The following is a 16,937-nucleotide window of genomic DNA, read 5'->3' as shown; positions in this document are numbered from 1 at the left end:
GCAAAATAATTACAATTAGTATTAAGGGTGGTTGTTGGCTGGGCAGAACTGGCTGAAGGCTGGGTCACAGGGTCAGGCTGGCCCACACCTGCTATCCTGGAGGCAGACAGACCTTTTAAAGGACAATAAAATGACTGATGAAGCTGAACAATTACACTGTCTGACTTTCTCACTGACAATATGATAGTATCTGACAAATGCTAATTCAATTGAGTGGAAACATAGAAATGAAAGTAAAATGTCAGAGTTCATGACGTAGAATACAATTGGAAAGTTAGTCATATGCGGAAAGTGGGACAAATAAATCTTAATCATGTGATTGCCCTTTACTAAAATAAGAAAGTGGAATTGGACTGTACTAAAGGAGGAATTGATTGACCATGCTGCGAGAGAGAGACGTACATTAGAGTTGTTGTGGTGTCTAATGAATGGTGATGTTTGTTTGGAAGTAGCTGTTCTATATAAAGAAAGAACACCTTTTAAGGCAAGTAGATGATGTCAGTCAGTCATAGCTGGCCAACATCCACTCTGCCTCCCCATATACTCAGGAATATTCCAGAGACTGGAGAAAAAACACTAAGACAACGTTTTGGATATATTTGTAAACTCAAACTGGACTCCTAGCAATAAGATGCTCTAAGATATTCTAGGCAGGTTGGAAACCATCAGGTGGGTTATTAAAAAATGCAGGCACGTGGACAAACTGTTTTAAAGGCTCTCCAAATGATTTAATGCACAACACAGGCAGGCTGGCAGTGAAGGAGTCTGTCGAAGAGAGAAAGAGGGAAAGACAAGGCGCTGAGGAAATGAAGCGCGTTTCCCCTCTGTTTGAGAGGGCGGGCGAGTCGAGGAGAGGAGAGGCGCTTCTGCCTCACTCGCTGAGAACATAGCCAAAAAAGGAATGAAAACGGCACAGAGGACGCCGAGGCTGGCTCTCTCAGGAGATGCCAAACTATTCCTGTAAAAGTGCTCTTTTGGTGGAGGCTTTAATGTCCGACATTGCTGGGATTTTAAGGAAAACACATGATGAAAAGAGGGCACTGCACTATGTGCTAATTCTTATAAGCTGTAGCCTACAACACCACACAGGTTATGACAGGTTGGAGTGATTGAAATAATGAGTGTTTATTTGGGCCTGAAGTTCCACTGTTGCGCTGATACACTCTTAGAAAAAAGGGTTCCAAAGGGTTCTTTGGCTGTCCCTATAGGAAAACCCTTTTTGGTTCCAGGTAGAACCCTTTTTGGTTTCAGGTAGAACCCTTTTGGGTTACATGCAGAACTCTCTGTGGAAAGGGTTCTTTATGGAACCCAAAAGGGTTATTCCTGGAACCAAAAAGGATTATTCAACGGGTTCTCCTATGGGGACAGCCAAATAACCATTTTAGGTTCTAGATAGCACCTTTTTTTCTAAGAGTATACTAATGATGGGAGCATGTGACTGATCTGGAAGCATGTCGAATATCTGTCTCATGATGTTTTCACTGTCAGTTCTGTCATTTTATTGTAAAATGTTCGCTACCTTTGTTTGGTTCTTCACATGTTTATTATTATTTTTTATTATTATTTATTTATTCGGGAAAAACCCATTGAGACCTAGGTCTCATTCTCAAGGGTGCCCTGATCACAGTAATACAACCATCAAATACAATGTGAAACAAAACAGCAATCAAAACAATGTAAAATAAAAATTTAAAAAATACAGCAGAAAGAGGGAGAGGAGGCTTCCCCCATGGACCCTCAGACAGAAATGAAAAATAGCAGAAAAAACTATTTCTGATTATTCAGCATCTGGAACAGATTGGGAGAATGCAGGTCTAGTGGAGTCCTGATGACAAGGCATGTTGCTGTAGCTATAGTCTTCTACCAACGCTTTGTGATGGACGCACTACTAGTCACACTAAGACTGGGCCATTAACATGAAGGTCTCTGACACATTGGGGTTTTATAGCTTTCCCAAAGACCCCTCTCTCCTTCTGATACCCTGAGAAGATAACTCTTCCATTTCATGTGTGTCCTGGGGTTCCCACTCTACAGTCCTGTTACAAGCCCCTAGACGCAAATAAAATATGTCCCCGTTATTTAGCCCTTCAAAGCATAGAGTGGACATAGGATGGGTAGGTTACTCACTCCCCTTTCTTCATTCCAGTCCACAGTCATGTCAATCCTACCAAAACAGGCTGAAATTTCAGGCAATCTTTTCAAACAACTCTTACACTAAAAGGGCATTATCATCATGTTCACAATTTCAAAGTATTATTCCAACCTCATAGTGTGGTAATACACTCACCGGACAGTTTATTAGGTACACCCATCTAGTACTGGGTCGGACCCCCCTTTGCCTCCAGAACAGCCGGAATTCTTCGGGGCATAGATTCTACAAGGTGTTGGAAACGTTCGTTGCTCAATTGGTATCAAGGGACCTAATATGTTCCAGGAAAACATTCCCCACACCAGCCTGTACCAGGCAGGATGGGTCCATAGACCAAATCCTGACTCTATCATCAGCATGACACAACAGGAACCGGGATTCGACAGACCAGGCAATGTTTTTCCACTCCTCAATTGTCCAGTGTTGGGGATCGCGTGCCCACTGGAGCCGCTTCTTCTTGTTTTTAGCTGATAGGAGTTGAACCTGGTGTGGTCGTCTGCTGCAATAGCACTTCTGTGACAAGGATCGACGAGTTGTGCATTCCGAGATGCCGTTCTGCACACCACTGTTGTACTACGCCATTATTTGTCTGTTTGTGGCCAGCCTGTTAGCTTGCATGATTATTTTCATTCTCCTTCGACCTCTCTCATCAATGAGCTTTTTTCTCCCACAGGACTGCCGCAGACTGGATGTTTTTTGTTTGTCGCACCATTCTCAGTAAATCGTAGACACTGTCATGCGGGAAAAGCCCAGGAGAACAGACGTTTCTGGGATACTGGATCTGGCGCTCCTGGCACCGACGATCATACCACACTCAAAGTCACTTAGGTCATTCGTTTTGCCCATTTCTAACATTTAATTGAACAGTAACTGAATGCCTCTATGCCTGTCTGCCTGCTTTATATAGCAAGCCACGGCCACGTGACTCATTGTCTGTAGGAACGATACATTTTCGTGAACGGGGGGGTGTACCTAATAAACTGAGCGGTGAGTTTGACTGCACTGGGCCTTTAAAACGGCAACAATTTCTTTACGCCCCATGGCAAAATGTGTAGAAATACAGGATATCAGTAGGATCAGTAACCTCCTGAAAGCCTTAGTTTCCCCAGCCACTGATCCCAGACCAGGCCAGGCCAGAAGTCCACAGTGTCGACAGTGTAGTGTCGACTACACTGTGTCGACAGTGTAGTAGGGCTCAGTGTATGAAATCCTCAGGCAGCCATACCGCTGTGACAGAATACAATACTCCATCATTAGGACTCACCCCTGAGAACAAGATGCAACAGAGACGTGTATTTGTTTTTGTTGTTTCATTACATTGCCCTTTAAGAGATGTGAGCCACACCTTGTCCTTAGTACAGTACTTGTCTTGGTATGTCTCTCTCCTGTCTGTACCAAAATCAATTACATTATTACAATGTTATTATCACGTATTATATGACCATGCCTAGTCTTGTCCTTGACCCCGCAGAGGTCATCACACTCTTGAGCATTTGTCATAATGGAAGACAACATTGGGAAAACTTCCTCACATTTCCCTTATTTTTTTATTGTTTGACGTGGCTGTTGACAGGCTGGCTTTTTAACAAGTCTGTATGGAGCAGCTGATAGGCTATCAGTCCCTGCTCCCTGTGCAGTGGTTTCCTTCCCAAAACAGCACTAATCAGCACTTTACACACACACCACGCACACACACACACACACACACACGGATGGTAGCTTGGTTGGCTAGCTGAATTAACCACACCCCACGGTCCCCCTGAACCCTCTAACCTCAGGGCTGACAAGCTATCAATTCCAGGCTGGTGAAAAACGTATTTCCTGATCGAGGCCCCCTGGACGGTCAAGTGCTGATGTCATTCCCACAACTCTGTGTGTGGTTTTCAACTACTCACAGTAACAGCCTGTAACATTAGCGCAATGTCTCAGCATGACTGGGATGCTCATTCTATATGATTGGCATTTTAACAATCACAATCGTCTATGTAATTTGCGTAACCAGAGAGAGACGGGGAACAGGGTATTGTGTCAGTCACGGCAAAATGGATGACAGCCGCATGCTTTCGTAACATTTCTACAACGTGCCTGAAACCTTGTAGCAGTGTTAACTCATCCCCTCCAGCGTTCTAGTGGGGTTGAGAGGATGTTGAGTGTTAGCGAGGTATGTGTGCTATGTGCTGATTGGTGACCTGGGTGAAGAAACTACTGCGGCCTGGCTCTCTGGGCATTTCTACTGACTCTGACACAAAAGATGTGGATATACAGAATGGAGTCTATGCCTTTACTGTGTGGATTCCATTGGTCTAAAAAAAATGGCTTTACTTTATGGTATGCTTCTGATCTACCGGTGTGTGTGTTCCTGCTTTCATTTAGCTGACAAGCTTTGTCAATTTTTTTACTGTTTGACATGATCATTCAAAGTGATCCCACTGTCCAGTAGATGATGCCCTTGTGTCCTTCCTTCCAGGAATGCAGAACAGTTGAAGCAGCTGCAGGATCAGATTCTATTGGAACAGCAGGAAGCAGCCAATTGGATCCAACATCAGGAGCAAGAGCTGGAAGTCCCACCTCTGCCACAGCAACCCCAGGAAGTGCCCTCTCCGCCCTCTCCTCCTCTTCCCCCTCCTCCCTCCTTCCAGGAGCTGGAGAGCAGCGCCATGCAGACCAGCACTTTCAACTACGCCCGGCCAAAGCAGTTCATTGCTGCCCAGAGCCCTGGGGGGACTGGCCCCGTGGGGGGCTATGTCACCCAGTCCTCGGGGTCCTCTGGTTCCAGCCTGCCCTCACCCCTCTCCCCACCCACCTCACAAAAACCCTTCACCAGGGTTGTCCTGCCTCCCTTCAGTAAGGGCAGCAGCATTGCATCTCAGTCCCCTTCCTCTCCCTCCTTCCCACCTCCACCTCCTCCCTTCCTCAGCAGCAGCATTTCATCCTCGTCAGGCCCCGCCAAAGACTTCCCTCCCCCCCCTCCCCCCCCTCCTCCACCCGTCTCTTCGGCTCCCCCCTTCTCCCCCGCCCACTCCAACAGCTCCTCCCCCTTCACCTCCATGCCCCAATCACCTGCTGGCTTCCTGGCCTCTGTCCTTCCAGCCACACCCACTAGCCCGTCCTTCAACGCCGCCCTGGGCCTGTCTAAAGCGAATGGGACTATGTGAGTATATCCTCAATGTTACGCATCTATACACTGACTGTGCACACACTTACACTGGCTCTCTATGGGGCAGTACCCTATACTTTCAGACTCTTTCATTCAGTCAAATGGTAGTGTAATGTGTGCATATCAGTCAGTGAGTGACAGCCTGTAGCAGGTCTGTCTCTGTGGAGCCAGGCTGGCTCTCCCTCTCCCTCCAAACCCATCAGGACAGCCTGCCACCTTGCAGCAGCTGGAGGCTGGATGTCTGCTGCTAGATGGAAGATGACGTGTTTACATTCTTATACAGCATGTTTACAGCGCAGAGACCAGTCAGGGCTATTACAGACACACACTCCACCTCAGTCTCTCTCAGTATCCTGAGGGGTGTGTGTGTGTGTACATGTGTGTACGTGTGTGTAGGTGTGTACGTGTGTGTACACGTGTGCGCGCACGCATGTGTATGTTAGAATGTTTTGCCCATATGGAAAATATGCACAATGACTTGTGTAAAGGGAGTGACAAAGTCAAAGTCAAATAAACAGATATCTGAAGGGTTTACGCATAGCTGAGATTTCAACTCACACTGCTGCACTCCAAAAGGGTTCTGCAACTGTCCCCATAGGATAACCCTTTTTGGTTCCAGGTAGAACCTTTTTGGTTCTAGGTACACCTATTTTAGGTTCCATGTAGAACCCTCTGTGGAAAGGGTTATACATGGAACCCAAAAGGGTTCTACCTGGAACCAAAAGGGGTTCTTCAAAGTGTTCTCCTATGGGGACAACCGAAGAACCCTTTTCGGTTCTAGATGGCACCTTTTTTTCTAAGAGTGTGGGCACTTTCCAAAATACAATCATATTTCTCAAGTCAAGAAAGCCCCTCCATCTCAGGCCAGTCCTGACTATGAGACGGCTGCACCCAGAGTGAGCTTGGTCATGTTTATGTTTAGTTAACTGATAGAGATCTGGTTTGTTTGATAATGCCTGGCTGGCTGGAGAAAATGTCCACTCTGATCTGGTCCTCTGTAGCTCAGCTGGTAGAGCACGGCGCTTGTAACGCCAAGGTAGTGGGTTCGATCCCCGGGACCACCCATACACAAAAAAAAAATGCATGCACGCATGACTGTAAGTCGCTTTGGATAAAAGCGTCTGCTAAATGGCATATTATTATTATCTGCTGTCAAACACACTCCCCTCCTCCTATAAGGCCATTCCACATCTCCCTCCCTCCATCCCCCTCTTTTTCATCAAGCCCTTTCCTCTGTCTGTTTTTCCCCTCACGCTGGCATTCCTGCAGCAGGGGAGAGAGATAAGAGGACCCTGTGTGGAATGCTTGAGTTGGACAGATAAGGGAGATGGGGGAGAGAGAGAAAAAGAGAGAGAGAGAGAGAGAGAGAGAGAGAGAGAGAGAGAGAGAGAGAGAGAGAGAGAGAGAACGAGAGAGGAGAAGGGGCTTATTCTGACTCTATCACAGGTTCAAATAAATCACAGTCAGTCTAACACACACACAAACAACAGATTGTATATCATGATCTACTGTAGAAAGACACAGCAGCCACTATTGAGTAGTTTAAAGGTCTGGGATGCCATGTTCTAAACCCATGGTCTGTTGTTGTGTTCTGTCAGCAGTGCATTCCCCCGGAAGCAGTCCAGAGGAACCCCACGCCTGGCCTCAGACTCTGACATCCAGGGAACCAAGGATGCTGTCATTCAGGACCTGGAGAGGAAGCTACGATTCAAGGAGGAGCGCATGAGCAACGGACAACAGGTATGTGTGTGTTTCCAGAGTGCCTTCACAACACTGTAGATGACTGTGTGTTTGTAGGTAACTAGGGAATTAAGGTGTTTTGTAACATTCATTAATACGCATTAACAAGCGCTCCATTAAGTCAAATGTCAACCCTATATAATTTCCAACCATTCATAGTACATAGCATAACTATACCACAGACAAGCTTTTTTGAGTCCAAAATATCCTTTTGAAGTCTTTTTCCATGTGTTAATAGTTTCATTCACAACCATTTATCTCAGGAAGACTGTGTCTTAACATTTGTAATGAGTGTGTGTTAATGTTGCGACTGACACACTAACCTCAGCTGACCCATTAATCGGTGCTTTCAGAGGTTAACCTATGAGGAGAAGATGGCTCGCAGGCTGCTGGGGGCAGACAACGCCGCCACAGTGCTAAACACACAGCAGCAGGACGAGGAGCCAGCTACACAGGTTTGATTTGAGTTGTAAATAACATTGTTTGAAGGCCTATGGAGCTATCTGTTCGCCTCTGAAACATTAAAAAGCTCTATAAAAATGTGATGAAGTGTCAAATATAGGCTTTAACTGCAAATATTAACTTACAAATTTAGTCTTAAAGATTTACTAAACACAAAACCTCAGTACAGAACACACACAGATGTGTTGCATTGACTAAAGCCAAGTCTCACTGCAAATTAAACAGACTCTAGAAGTGAGCCGCACAGGGTTTGTCCTCTCATAACTGCAGACAGTGGCGGTGGTCTTTAGTGGAGGTCAGGGCTGTTCTGTGCTGCTGTACTGTAGTGATGTTGGGCTCTGGCTGCCTGGAGGCCCATGGGACTGAGCCTGGTTCCCTGTCTGATCGAGATTGGCTCTGGCCACTACTCTGCCTGAGGCTGTGAGAATTAAAGCACCAATTGCCCGTTCCAATTCAGAGGAAATTATATGGAAATGTGGTGTTTTGTGGAAATGTGGAAATGGTGGATACAGTCATAATGTTAATATATTGTATAAGACTGATCGTGATGTTACACACCCTTTGTGAATGCAGGTAAGTACATACATCTTTTGGTGTGAGGTTGGACCTCAGGACGTGACATCATACAGTAACACAGAGACCACACCTCTCTGTTCTTTTATCTCTTCACAGGATTCCAGTTCATCTGATATAGAATCTGTCCCTCAAAAGGTTATTCAAGCCTCTTTCTCTCCTTCCTTCCCTCCCTCACTGTGTGTGTTCACTCTCCATGCTTTATCCATTCAACAAAGCCACACTGATAATAATTATATTAGATGTGTTCACACACACACCCTCTAACCGTAACAGGATCTGACCTTGAAACCTGGGAATGAACTGATAAGGATAACTAAGACAAACATACATTTGACAAAAAACAGATTAAACAGGTTAATTCATGGTTCTGTTATGGTCATTGTGGTGGTTACATATATTTTGACCACCTGTAGTCTTCAGCCAGACCTGACTGTACCCAATTACTGACCAATACTCTTTATGAGAAACTGAGTAAGCATGTCCAAGGCTTTGTCACTGTACATGTCCGTCACTTTTAAAGGTCCAATGCAGCAGTTTTTATCTAAATTTCAAGTTATTTCTGGGTAACAATGAAATACCTTATGTGATTGTTTTCTATCAAAATGGTCAAAAAGAAACAAAAGTAGCTTCTTAGCAAAGAGTAATTTCTCAAGCAAGAATTTTGCTTGGACTGTCTGGGAGTGGTCTGAGTGGGGAGGGGAAAACTGAAAACTAGCTGTTATTGGCAGAGAGGTTTGGTTTATTAACTGTAACAGTATTATTCCAACCTCATAGTGTGGAAATATATATAAAACACAGGAAATTCACGTTTTTGACTGCACTGGGCCTTTAATGTATGTGTTGATTAATTTAGTGTATGTTAATTGGTCACTTTTGATGTGTTAATCAGATATCGGCGCATGCATGAGTTTGTTTCCAACACCACCCTGACATGAGATACTAAAGTGAACATGGTTCACTGTCATTATAACTATGAGATAAACCTGTAGCTGTGTGTGTGCGTTACGTGTCACATGTCCGATATATTTGTCCCATGTTCATGTACGTACGTGAGCGAGCGAACAAAAAATTGAGAAAAACATAGAAAACAATAACAAGAATTCAAGGGAGGGGGAGAGAGAGGAAGAGAGAGAGATATAGACTTTTCAGACAGAGGGAGGGAAAACAGGGATTGAGGTAGAGGCAGAGAAAGAGATTTACACTTTGGTGAGCTTTGGCAACAGAACCCTGTCCTCGCACTACCAAAGCTTTGCCTCCCCTTGAGATGTCAGACTCCTGCAGCTGTGTCTTGGGCATGTAATTATCTGTCAGTCAGTCAGTCAGTTCACACTACCCTCCAGATGTTGCTTCTGCCTCAACAGCCCGAGCCAGGGTGGTGAGAGATTGAGATTGAAGGAGAGAGAAGGAGAAATTGAGAGCGAGAGAGAGAGAGAGGGGAATAGACAGAAAGAGAGGAGGAATAGAGAGAGTTGAGAGGGAATAGGGGGAAACTGGGTATAGGCGAGCTGATGGGAAAAAATGAATTTAGGTTTTCCTTAAGTCATTGTGCTTGAATTAATGAAATAATTAATAAATCAATGAATTCATGCATGAGTGACACAAAATGCTCGTGGCGGAGTGTGCTTCTTGTTCATCAGATTTTTCTGTGATCCTTTCCTCTGTGATTCCAGTCTCTCCCTGTAGTTGTGATGCTCTTTGAGCTCCATCACTCAGCGTTAACCCTGCTTCCTCTCTGTGTGCTCTGCAGGAGTACAAGGTGTCCAGCTTCGAGCAGCGCCTGATCAGTGAGATCGAGTTCCGTCTGGAGCGCTCTCCAGTGGAGGAGTCTGACGACGATGTGCAGCATGACGAGGATGCCACCGGCACCGGGGTGGTGCCCTTCTTCGACAGCAAGCTCAAACACTACAAGGTGTTCGAGGGCATGCCCGTCACCTTCTCCTGCAAGATCATCGGAGACCCCAAGCCAAAGGTCAGAGGTCACACTGATCAGCCGTTCTTAATGTCAATATTATTGTCACTTTATTCAGGTGTATTGTTGTATGGTGTAAATGTTTAATGCACCGACATACAGTATTGTTCTGATAATTGGGAGTTGATGATGTGTAGTGTTGTTAGTAGGAGGTTGAGGTACATGAACAGTGAGTTGTTATAAGGGCCAGGCTTGGTGTACCAACATCTGTGAGTCCACCACTGCCTATCCCTCGCTCACAGGGCTTCTGTTATGACTGGGTGATGACAGGCATCAGATGAACGGAAGAGAGAGAAAATGAGAGGACAGATAGAGGGGGGAGCATAGAATAATATAATATAATGTAATACTCTCTTCCCTCTCTACTCCTATCCACTTCTATAGGTCATTGTGTAACTCTGTGTTGTGTCTATCCTGTCCACTATAGATCTACTGGTTTAAGGATGGGAAGCAGATCTCTAAGAGGAGTGAACACTACAGGATCAGCCGCGACGCTGACGGAACCTGCAACCTCCACACTGCCGCTGCCTCATTGGACGATGACGGCAACTACACCATTATGGCTGGTAACCCCGAGGTGAGAACACCTGACCCACCCAACACACACAGGACCTGACTGATTCCCGTATAGAAAACCCTGCACAGACGTTCACACCAAGTCGTTTCACACCAAACTACTATACACAGGGGACATACTGTATCTATGGATACGCATACACACACATTATCAGGACCAATCCGTTTGGCAGCCAGTGGTGCTGGTGCTGTTAGCAGTCATTAGTTCTAGAATAATGGAGCCGTGGAGAAGATAAGGGTCTCCAGCCAGCCGGGGAAGCGGGTGTCGAGTGAGACAGGAAATCACTAAAGCCTTCATGAGGGTCGAGAGTTCATGTACCGCTGCCTTTCCAATAGCCTGGCCAACTTTAACACACTGTACTTCCTCTCTGACATGGGTTTTAGTTGAATTTGAGTATGACCAGTCATAAACGTCAAACAAACGTCTCTCTCTCTATCGCCCTCTCTCCACTCTCTCTCTCTCTCCATCTCTCTCTCATCTCTTTCTCCCTCTCTCCGCATCTCTCTCTCCATACATCTCTCCCTTGCTCTCGCTCTCTCTCGCTCTCTCGCGCTCTCTCTCTCTCTCTCTCTCTCAGGGGAGGGTGAGCTGTACTGGCAGGATGATGGTCCAGGCAGTGAACCAGAGGGGGAGGAGCCAGCGCTCTACACCTGGACACATCCGCAGGTAAGGCCACAATGACTGACAGACAATGACTGACATACACAATGACTGACATACACAATGACTGAGACACATAATGACTGGCAGACATAATGACTGACAGAGATAATGACTGACAGACACAATGACTGACTGACACAATGACTGACAGCCACACAGGGAGAGGAAGGAGAAACAAGCACTGTTCGCTATTATTCATAATGGGCTTTAGAAATGTGTTGTCAATGTTCTTGTTGGCTATTATTCACCATCTGGACTGCCTTTATGCATCAGTACTGTACAAGTACAGACTCGCACTCATTCACAATAAGTGGTCAATACACCAGGTGTATGAACATCTGTCCTAAGATACCGCTATTATGAACTGTGAAAAGAGGACATATAATTCTGTTGATATTAATGTGTATTAAATCAAACCTTTTGTGTTGTTGACATTTTTATATGAGGTGAAGAGTGCAGTGTGAGTGGGCGGAAACACCTGTTGGTTCTTGATCTGTTAGATTGAAAGGTGCAATGATCTTTCAATATCATACCTGTCACACACACACACACACACACACACACACACACACACACACACACACACACACACACACACACACACACACACACACACACACACACACACACACACACACACACACACACACACACACACACACACACACACACACACACACACACACACACACACACACACACACACACACACACACACACACACAATCACAATCACAATCCAATAACCGGATCTGTTCACAGACACTCCCAGTTAAGGCTTTCATATCCGATCTGTCTGAGTGAAGCTTTTTAAGATATCCATCAGTGCCTCCCTCTCTTTATCTTTCTCCTTTTTACCCTCTGTCTTCCCTCTGCTCTTTCTCTTCTTCTCCCTCCCTCCCTCCCTGCCTCTCTCTCCTCCCCCCTCTCTCACTACCTCGCTCTCTCCCCTCAGACCTAGGTCTCGGTCCAGAGACAGTGGTGATGAGAACGAGAACATCCAGGAGCGTCACTTCCGCCCCCACTTCCTGCAGGCGCCCGGTGACCTCATCGTCCAGGAGGGCAGGCTCTGCCGGATGGACTGCAAGGTGAGTCCATGCCTCCTGAACACTGAACACACCCCTTCTTGACCTCAAACTACAGCTACACCTTTAGGATTCTACCATTATAGGCCTGTTGTTTAGGGAGGAGTGTGAGGCTTTTAATTACTGGAAACATGACAGATTCTAAGAATAAAAAAAAGGAATATTCCGACTTTCCAAAATGAATGCGGGTGTTGAGCACATAGTAAATCATAGAAAAATTTAGGAAAAGATTGCATCTCCACCCTCTAATTCTCTCTGTGTCAGTGATGAGGAGTGTCTGTGGGCCTGAGAAAGGCATCCTCCTCATGCATTCCATATACTGGAGAATAAATAATTGCGGCTATATATTTTATCTCCTTTTCCATGATGAATGGCTCAGAGCGAGTGAGGAGAGGAAATGCTGGTGTCATTTTGCCAGGATTAAGAGGGTTCACTCTCTCACTCTTTCTGCAATTATTTCTCCCTCTGTTTTCCCTTTCTCTGTTTTCTCTTTCTCTGTGCTTCGCTTTTCTCTCTTTCTCCCTCTGTCACTAATCCTTCCTCTGCAGCCTGTGGCAGTCATACACAGTTAGAAAACTGTAATAAAACCAAACAGCACCATACACGGAATTCACACTCTATAACAAGACTCTCTTTTTATACTCGTCAAAAAATAAACAGAGTGAGTCTCCAATGTCTTGGGGCTCTTAATGTCAATGATATTTATAGACAATATTTATTTCCAAATCGTTTGTGGTTTTCAAACTTTCCATGCCCAAAATGGACTACAGGAAGTGTACTACATGGAGGCTGAACCATGTTCAACAACAAATTACTTAATTCTACTTCCAGCACTTAATACACTCAAGGTCGGATACAGACGCACACACACACACGCACACATACACAAACACACACAAACACGCACTCGCGCACATTCACACACACAGGTGGGCTCTACCAGGCACAACTGAGGGAGGGGCAGGTGTAGGGTTTCTCTGGCATGCAGCGGGTGCTGAAAAGAGAAGTGGGTCCTTTCACAGGCCAGGCAGTTCCCATGAGAAAACATGCAGGTGACCGGGAGACTCCAGACAAATGACAATAAAACACTTGCTCTCACACTGCAGACAGAGACACACCATAATACTGTACTCACAATGCAAATAAATAACAGCACATTTACCCTGCAAATAAACACTGTCATGCTCCAGCTACAGATTCAAGACATTACACTGACTGTATAAATAAACACAATGTGATGAATGAGTTATTGAGTGTTTGTTGTGTTCCCCCTCTAGGTGAGTGGCTTGCCCACACCAGACCTGATCTGGCAGCTGAATGGTCAGACCATCCGTCCTGACTCTGCCCACAAGATGCTGGTGAGGGAGAATGGCGTCCACTCGCTGGTCATCGAGCCCGTGTCCAGCCGTGATGCAGGCATCTACACCTGCATCGCTAGCAACCGCGCCGGACAGAACTCCTTCAACCTGGAACTCATTGTAGCAGGTAGACGCCCTGTAGTACAGTCACAGTACATCATTTATACAAATAGGCAGAGACAGATTAACAACATTGAAACATTGTCACAGGAAAGTACCGATAATATTTTAGATGTCTTCTCAGATATAAAGACCCTTTGTCTACTTTTTGTTGTTGATGCAAATAATGTATTACTAATCACAATACATCATGGTTTGATATATGATTGACCTTGGTGTCTCTCTTGTCTCCAGCCAAAGAGATGCACAAGGCCCCTTCGTTCATCGAGAAGCTGCAGAACACTGGCGTTGCTGAGGGTTATCCGGTGCGTCTGGAATGCCGTGTGTCGGCTGTTCCCTACCCACAGATCTTCTGGAAGAAAGAGAATGAGTCTTTCACGCACAACACAGACAGGATAAGGTAAGACAGCACTACCATTCACCATCTATGGCTTGTATTACATAAATCCAATAAAATTCAAATAAAATAGTAATATTATTGGTAAGCAGCCTCTCTAAACTGGAGATACTAAATGATAAAGATATTGATGATTTTACAACATTCTGTGAAACTCGGTCCTACGGGTGTGTGTTGAACTCTTTTTTCCCCCCAGCATGCACCAGGACAACTGTGGCTACCTGTGTATGATCATCCAGCCAGCCATGAAGGAGGACGCTGGCTGGTACACCGTGTCAGCCAAGAACGAGGCTGGCATTGTGTCCAGCACTGCACGACTCGATGTCCACAGTAAGTCCCCCAGACACACACACAGGACCAAATGTAAACGGCAAACAAATTTAAATCTATATATACACTTTATTTACCCTCTATAATCTATATTTACCCTCACTTCCCCCTCTTTCCTCTCCTCAGCTCAGTGGCAGCAGCCCAACACTCCCAAGCCTAAGAAGGTGCGTCCGTCGACGAGTCGTTACGCAGCACTGACAGAGAGAGGACTGGACGTGAAGGCAGCCTTCTTCCCTGACTCCAGCCCCCTGCAGCCGGGAGGCCTGGTGGAGAGTGATGACCTGTAGAGACCAGTGGGGGCACCACATGCCCAAAAAACTCCCTAATGTAATGCCTTAAAACTGACCCCTGACCCCAGTACCACCAGCACCAGCTGAGGTGTTTTACGACAAGGCCACAGATACGATTCTGGAAGATGGATGATGGGCAATGTGACACCCCATAATGTCTCAGTGTCAATCAAACATGGATCCCAACTTAGGATCAGATGGTTCCATTTTATCAACCATATAAGCAGAGGAATCTACCCTGAGCGGCCATTGAAGTTTATTTTCGATCCTAACACTGCCATAACCACACAAAAGTGGGTTCACCTCTTAAGTGTCTGAGATGTCTCACATGATCACTTTGTAAAAATTATAATTGAAGGTTTAAAATTAAAGTTGAAAGTAGCATTATTATGCATGTTACAATGGTGGCATTGGTAATACTCTATCTAAATGGAGGACGTTTTATGAAATACTCCCCCAACAAAGGCACCAAATTGTAGGGGCAGAGATACTTTGGACGCAATGGATTTGCAATGGAAAGTGATGGAAAGTCCAAAGCATTGGAGCAGCACGTCATGTTTCCCTGGACTGTTGAGTGACAATGGAGAGACCCCAAAACACACAGTTGTTATGTTATATGGGTATCACAGCATAGTCTGAGTAATATAGCACAATATGGATATCAGCAGTGTCTGTTTCTTTTGTTATAAGTAGCACAATACCCTAGATATCAGCATTGTCGAGTTCAACATTTAGCATAATTACCATAGATAATGCACAAGGCCGGGCCTTACATACTTTTCACTTCTGTTTTTTTGTCAGGTCAAATGATGTTGGACGTTAAATCTGTTTAGTAACTTTAGATGAGTTGTGAAAAAGAGAATGTTGGCTGAATGATGCAGACTCCGTTGAGAGCTTTGTGTTACCATAGTAACTTCAGTGATTGATTGATGGAAAGAGAGGTCCGTGACATGCTAGGAGGTACTGGCATGTGAAGGTTGACTGTAACAGGGACAGGATGAGGGGTTATCCTGGGCCAGGAGGCCCACAAGATCTGCCTCAGCCCAGTGACAACAGTCACTTCAACGCTTGTGAACTGTGTGATCCGTGAGTAGGAGTCGTCAAGGACAGAAGAAAGCACGTTTTTCAGAATGGAATTCAGTTTGAGAAGATGACAAAGCAATGGATTATGTTGATGATGATGAAATGATGATGGTGTTGATGATTATGAAAATGATGGTTATGACAGATTCTGGAGATCATTTATTTCCTTTGATGGTTTAAGTTTAAAATCTTCACAAACACACGAGACAGTCCTAAAAATGGCTTCAGTGGATTGATCACACACTACAGATGGTCTGCTTTATTTTTGTATGAGAAAAAAAAACTCTGTATTTACTTTCCCAAGAAACTTTACATAAATTATATTAGTGATTTATTTTCTCAAATGTTCAATGAAAAAACATAATCCTGTCTGTATTAAAATATCATACTTTTTGAAACTATATATTGCCTTAAAAGATCACTTGGGCCTATTTCAATCACAATATCTGTTCATATTTTTCTGAGGCACTTATACCAAACGACAAGTATTCTTGACAATTATAAACTGTTTAGAAGGGGGAATATTTGCACAGAATTGTATTGAAATAAGTAATTATATATTTTCTCTCACTACTGTATTACCAAATGGGCATCTTTTGCTGTATCTGTTCAGATCATGTTTCATCCTGCCATTACTGTGGTCACTCACACAAACATATAGGACACCTTTTTGATTTATATGCCAATCTGTGCCTGTATATGGAATGTTCTCCTGATATTATCTTAGTTTTTGAAAGATAATAAAAATCAAAGTCTGGAGTTACCGTGTTTATGTTGAGTAAGGAGACCCTGCACAAATCAATTCCATACCAAAATGTACTCAGCAGCCATATTATCCATTACAGGGGAAATGCCATTATTTATTGAAAAAGCTTACTGGATTACCTTGATCCCAGGTTTACATTGTCTCCACCTTGATCTTAGGTTAAATAACATCACCATGATTACAGTTCACATGGCAGACAGCAGCTGAGCACAGAT

General features: G+C 44.7%; 1 protein-coding gene across 2 annotated transcripts in view; it reads left to right on the top strand.

Moving 5' to 3' along the window:
- LOC311130588 (palladin-like) overlaps positions 1–16,715 on the top strand; it is a gene marked incomplete at its 5' end in the record, with an annotated part of 83,201 nt that extends 66,486 nt beyond the window's left edge. The window contains 12 exons of one of the 2 annotated variants that reach the window (XM_084163361.1): positions 4,617–5,300; positions 6,905–7,046; positions 7,400–7,501; positions 8,181–8,219; positions 9,832–10,053; positions 10,481–10,630; positions 11,208–11,296; positions 12,249–12,381; positions 13,656–13,863; positions 14,091–14,256; positions 14,450–14,583; positions 14,710–16,715. In XM_084163361.1, the coding sequence (XP_084019487.1) occupies positions 4,617–5,300; positions 6,905–7,046; positions 7,400–7,501; positions 8,181–8,219; positions 9,832–10,053; positions 10,481–10,630; positions 11,208–11,296; positions 12,249–12,381; positions 13,656–13,863; positions 14,091–14,256; positions 14,450–14,583; positions 14,710–14,870 (2,230 nt within the window). In that variant the 3' untranslated portion in view covers positions 14,871–16,715. The remainder of the gene's footprint in view (positions 1–4,616; positions 5,301–6,904; positions 7,047–7,399; positions 7,502–8,180; positions 8,220–9,831; positions 10,054–10,480; positions 10,631–11,207; positions 11,297–12,248; positions 12,382–13,655; positions 13,864–14,090; positions 14,257–14,449; positions 14,584–14,709) is intronic. The other variant, XM_084163362.1, reaches the window with a different exon arrangement.
- Positions 16,716–16,937: the final 222 nt, after the last annotated feature.

This window comes from Coregonus lavaretus (assembly GCF_964263955.1).
Source record: "Coregonus lavaretus genome assembly, chromosome: 6".
NCBI lineage: Eukaryota > Metazoa > Chordata > Actinopteri > Salmoniformes > Salmonidae > Coregonus > Coregonus lavaretus.
The sequence above is the reverse complement of the archived record's forward strand: the minus strand, read 5'-3'. Positions and strand labels throughout refer to the sequence as shown.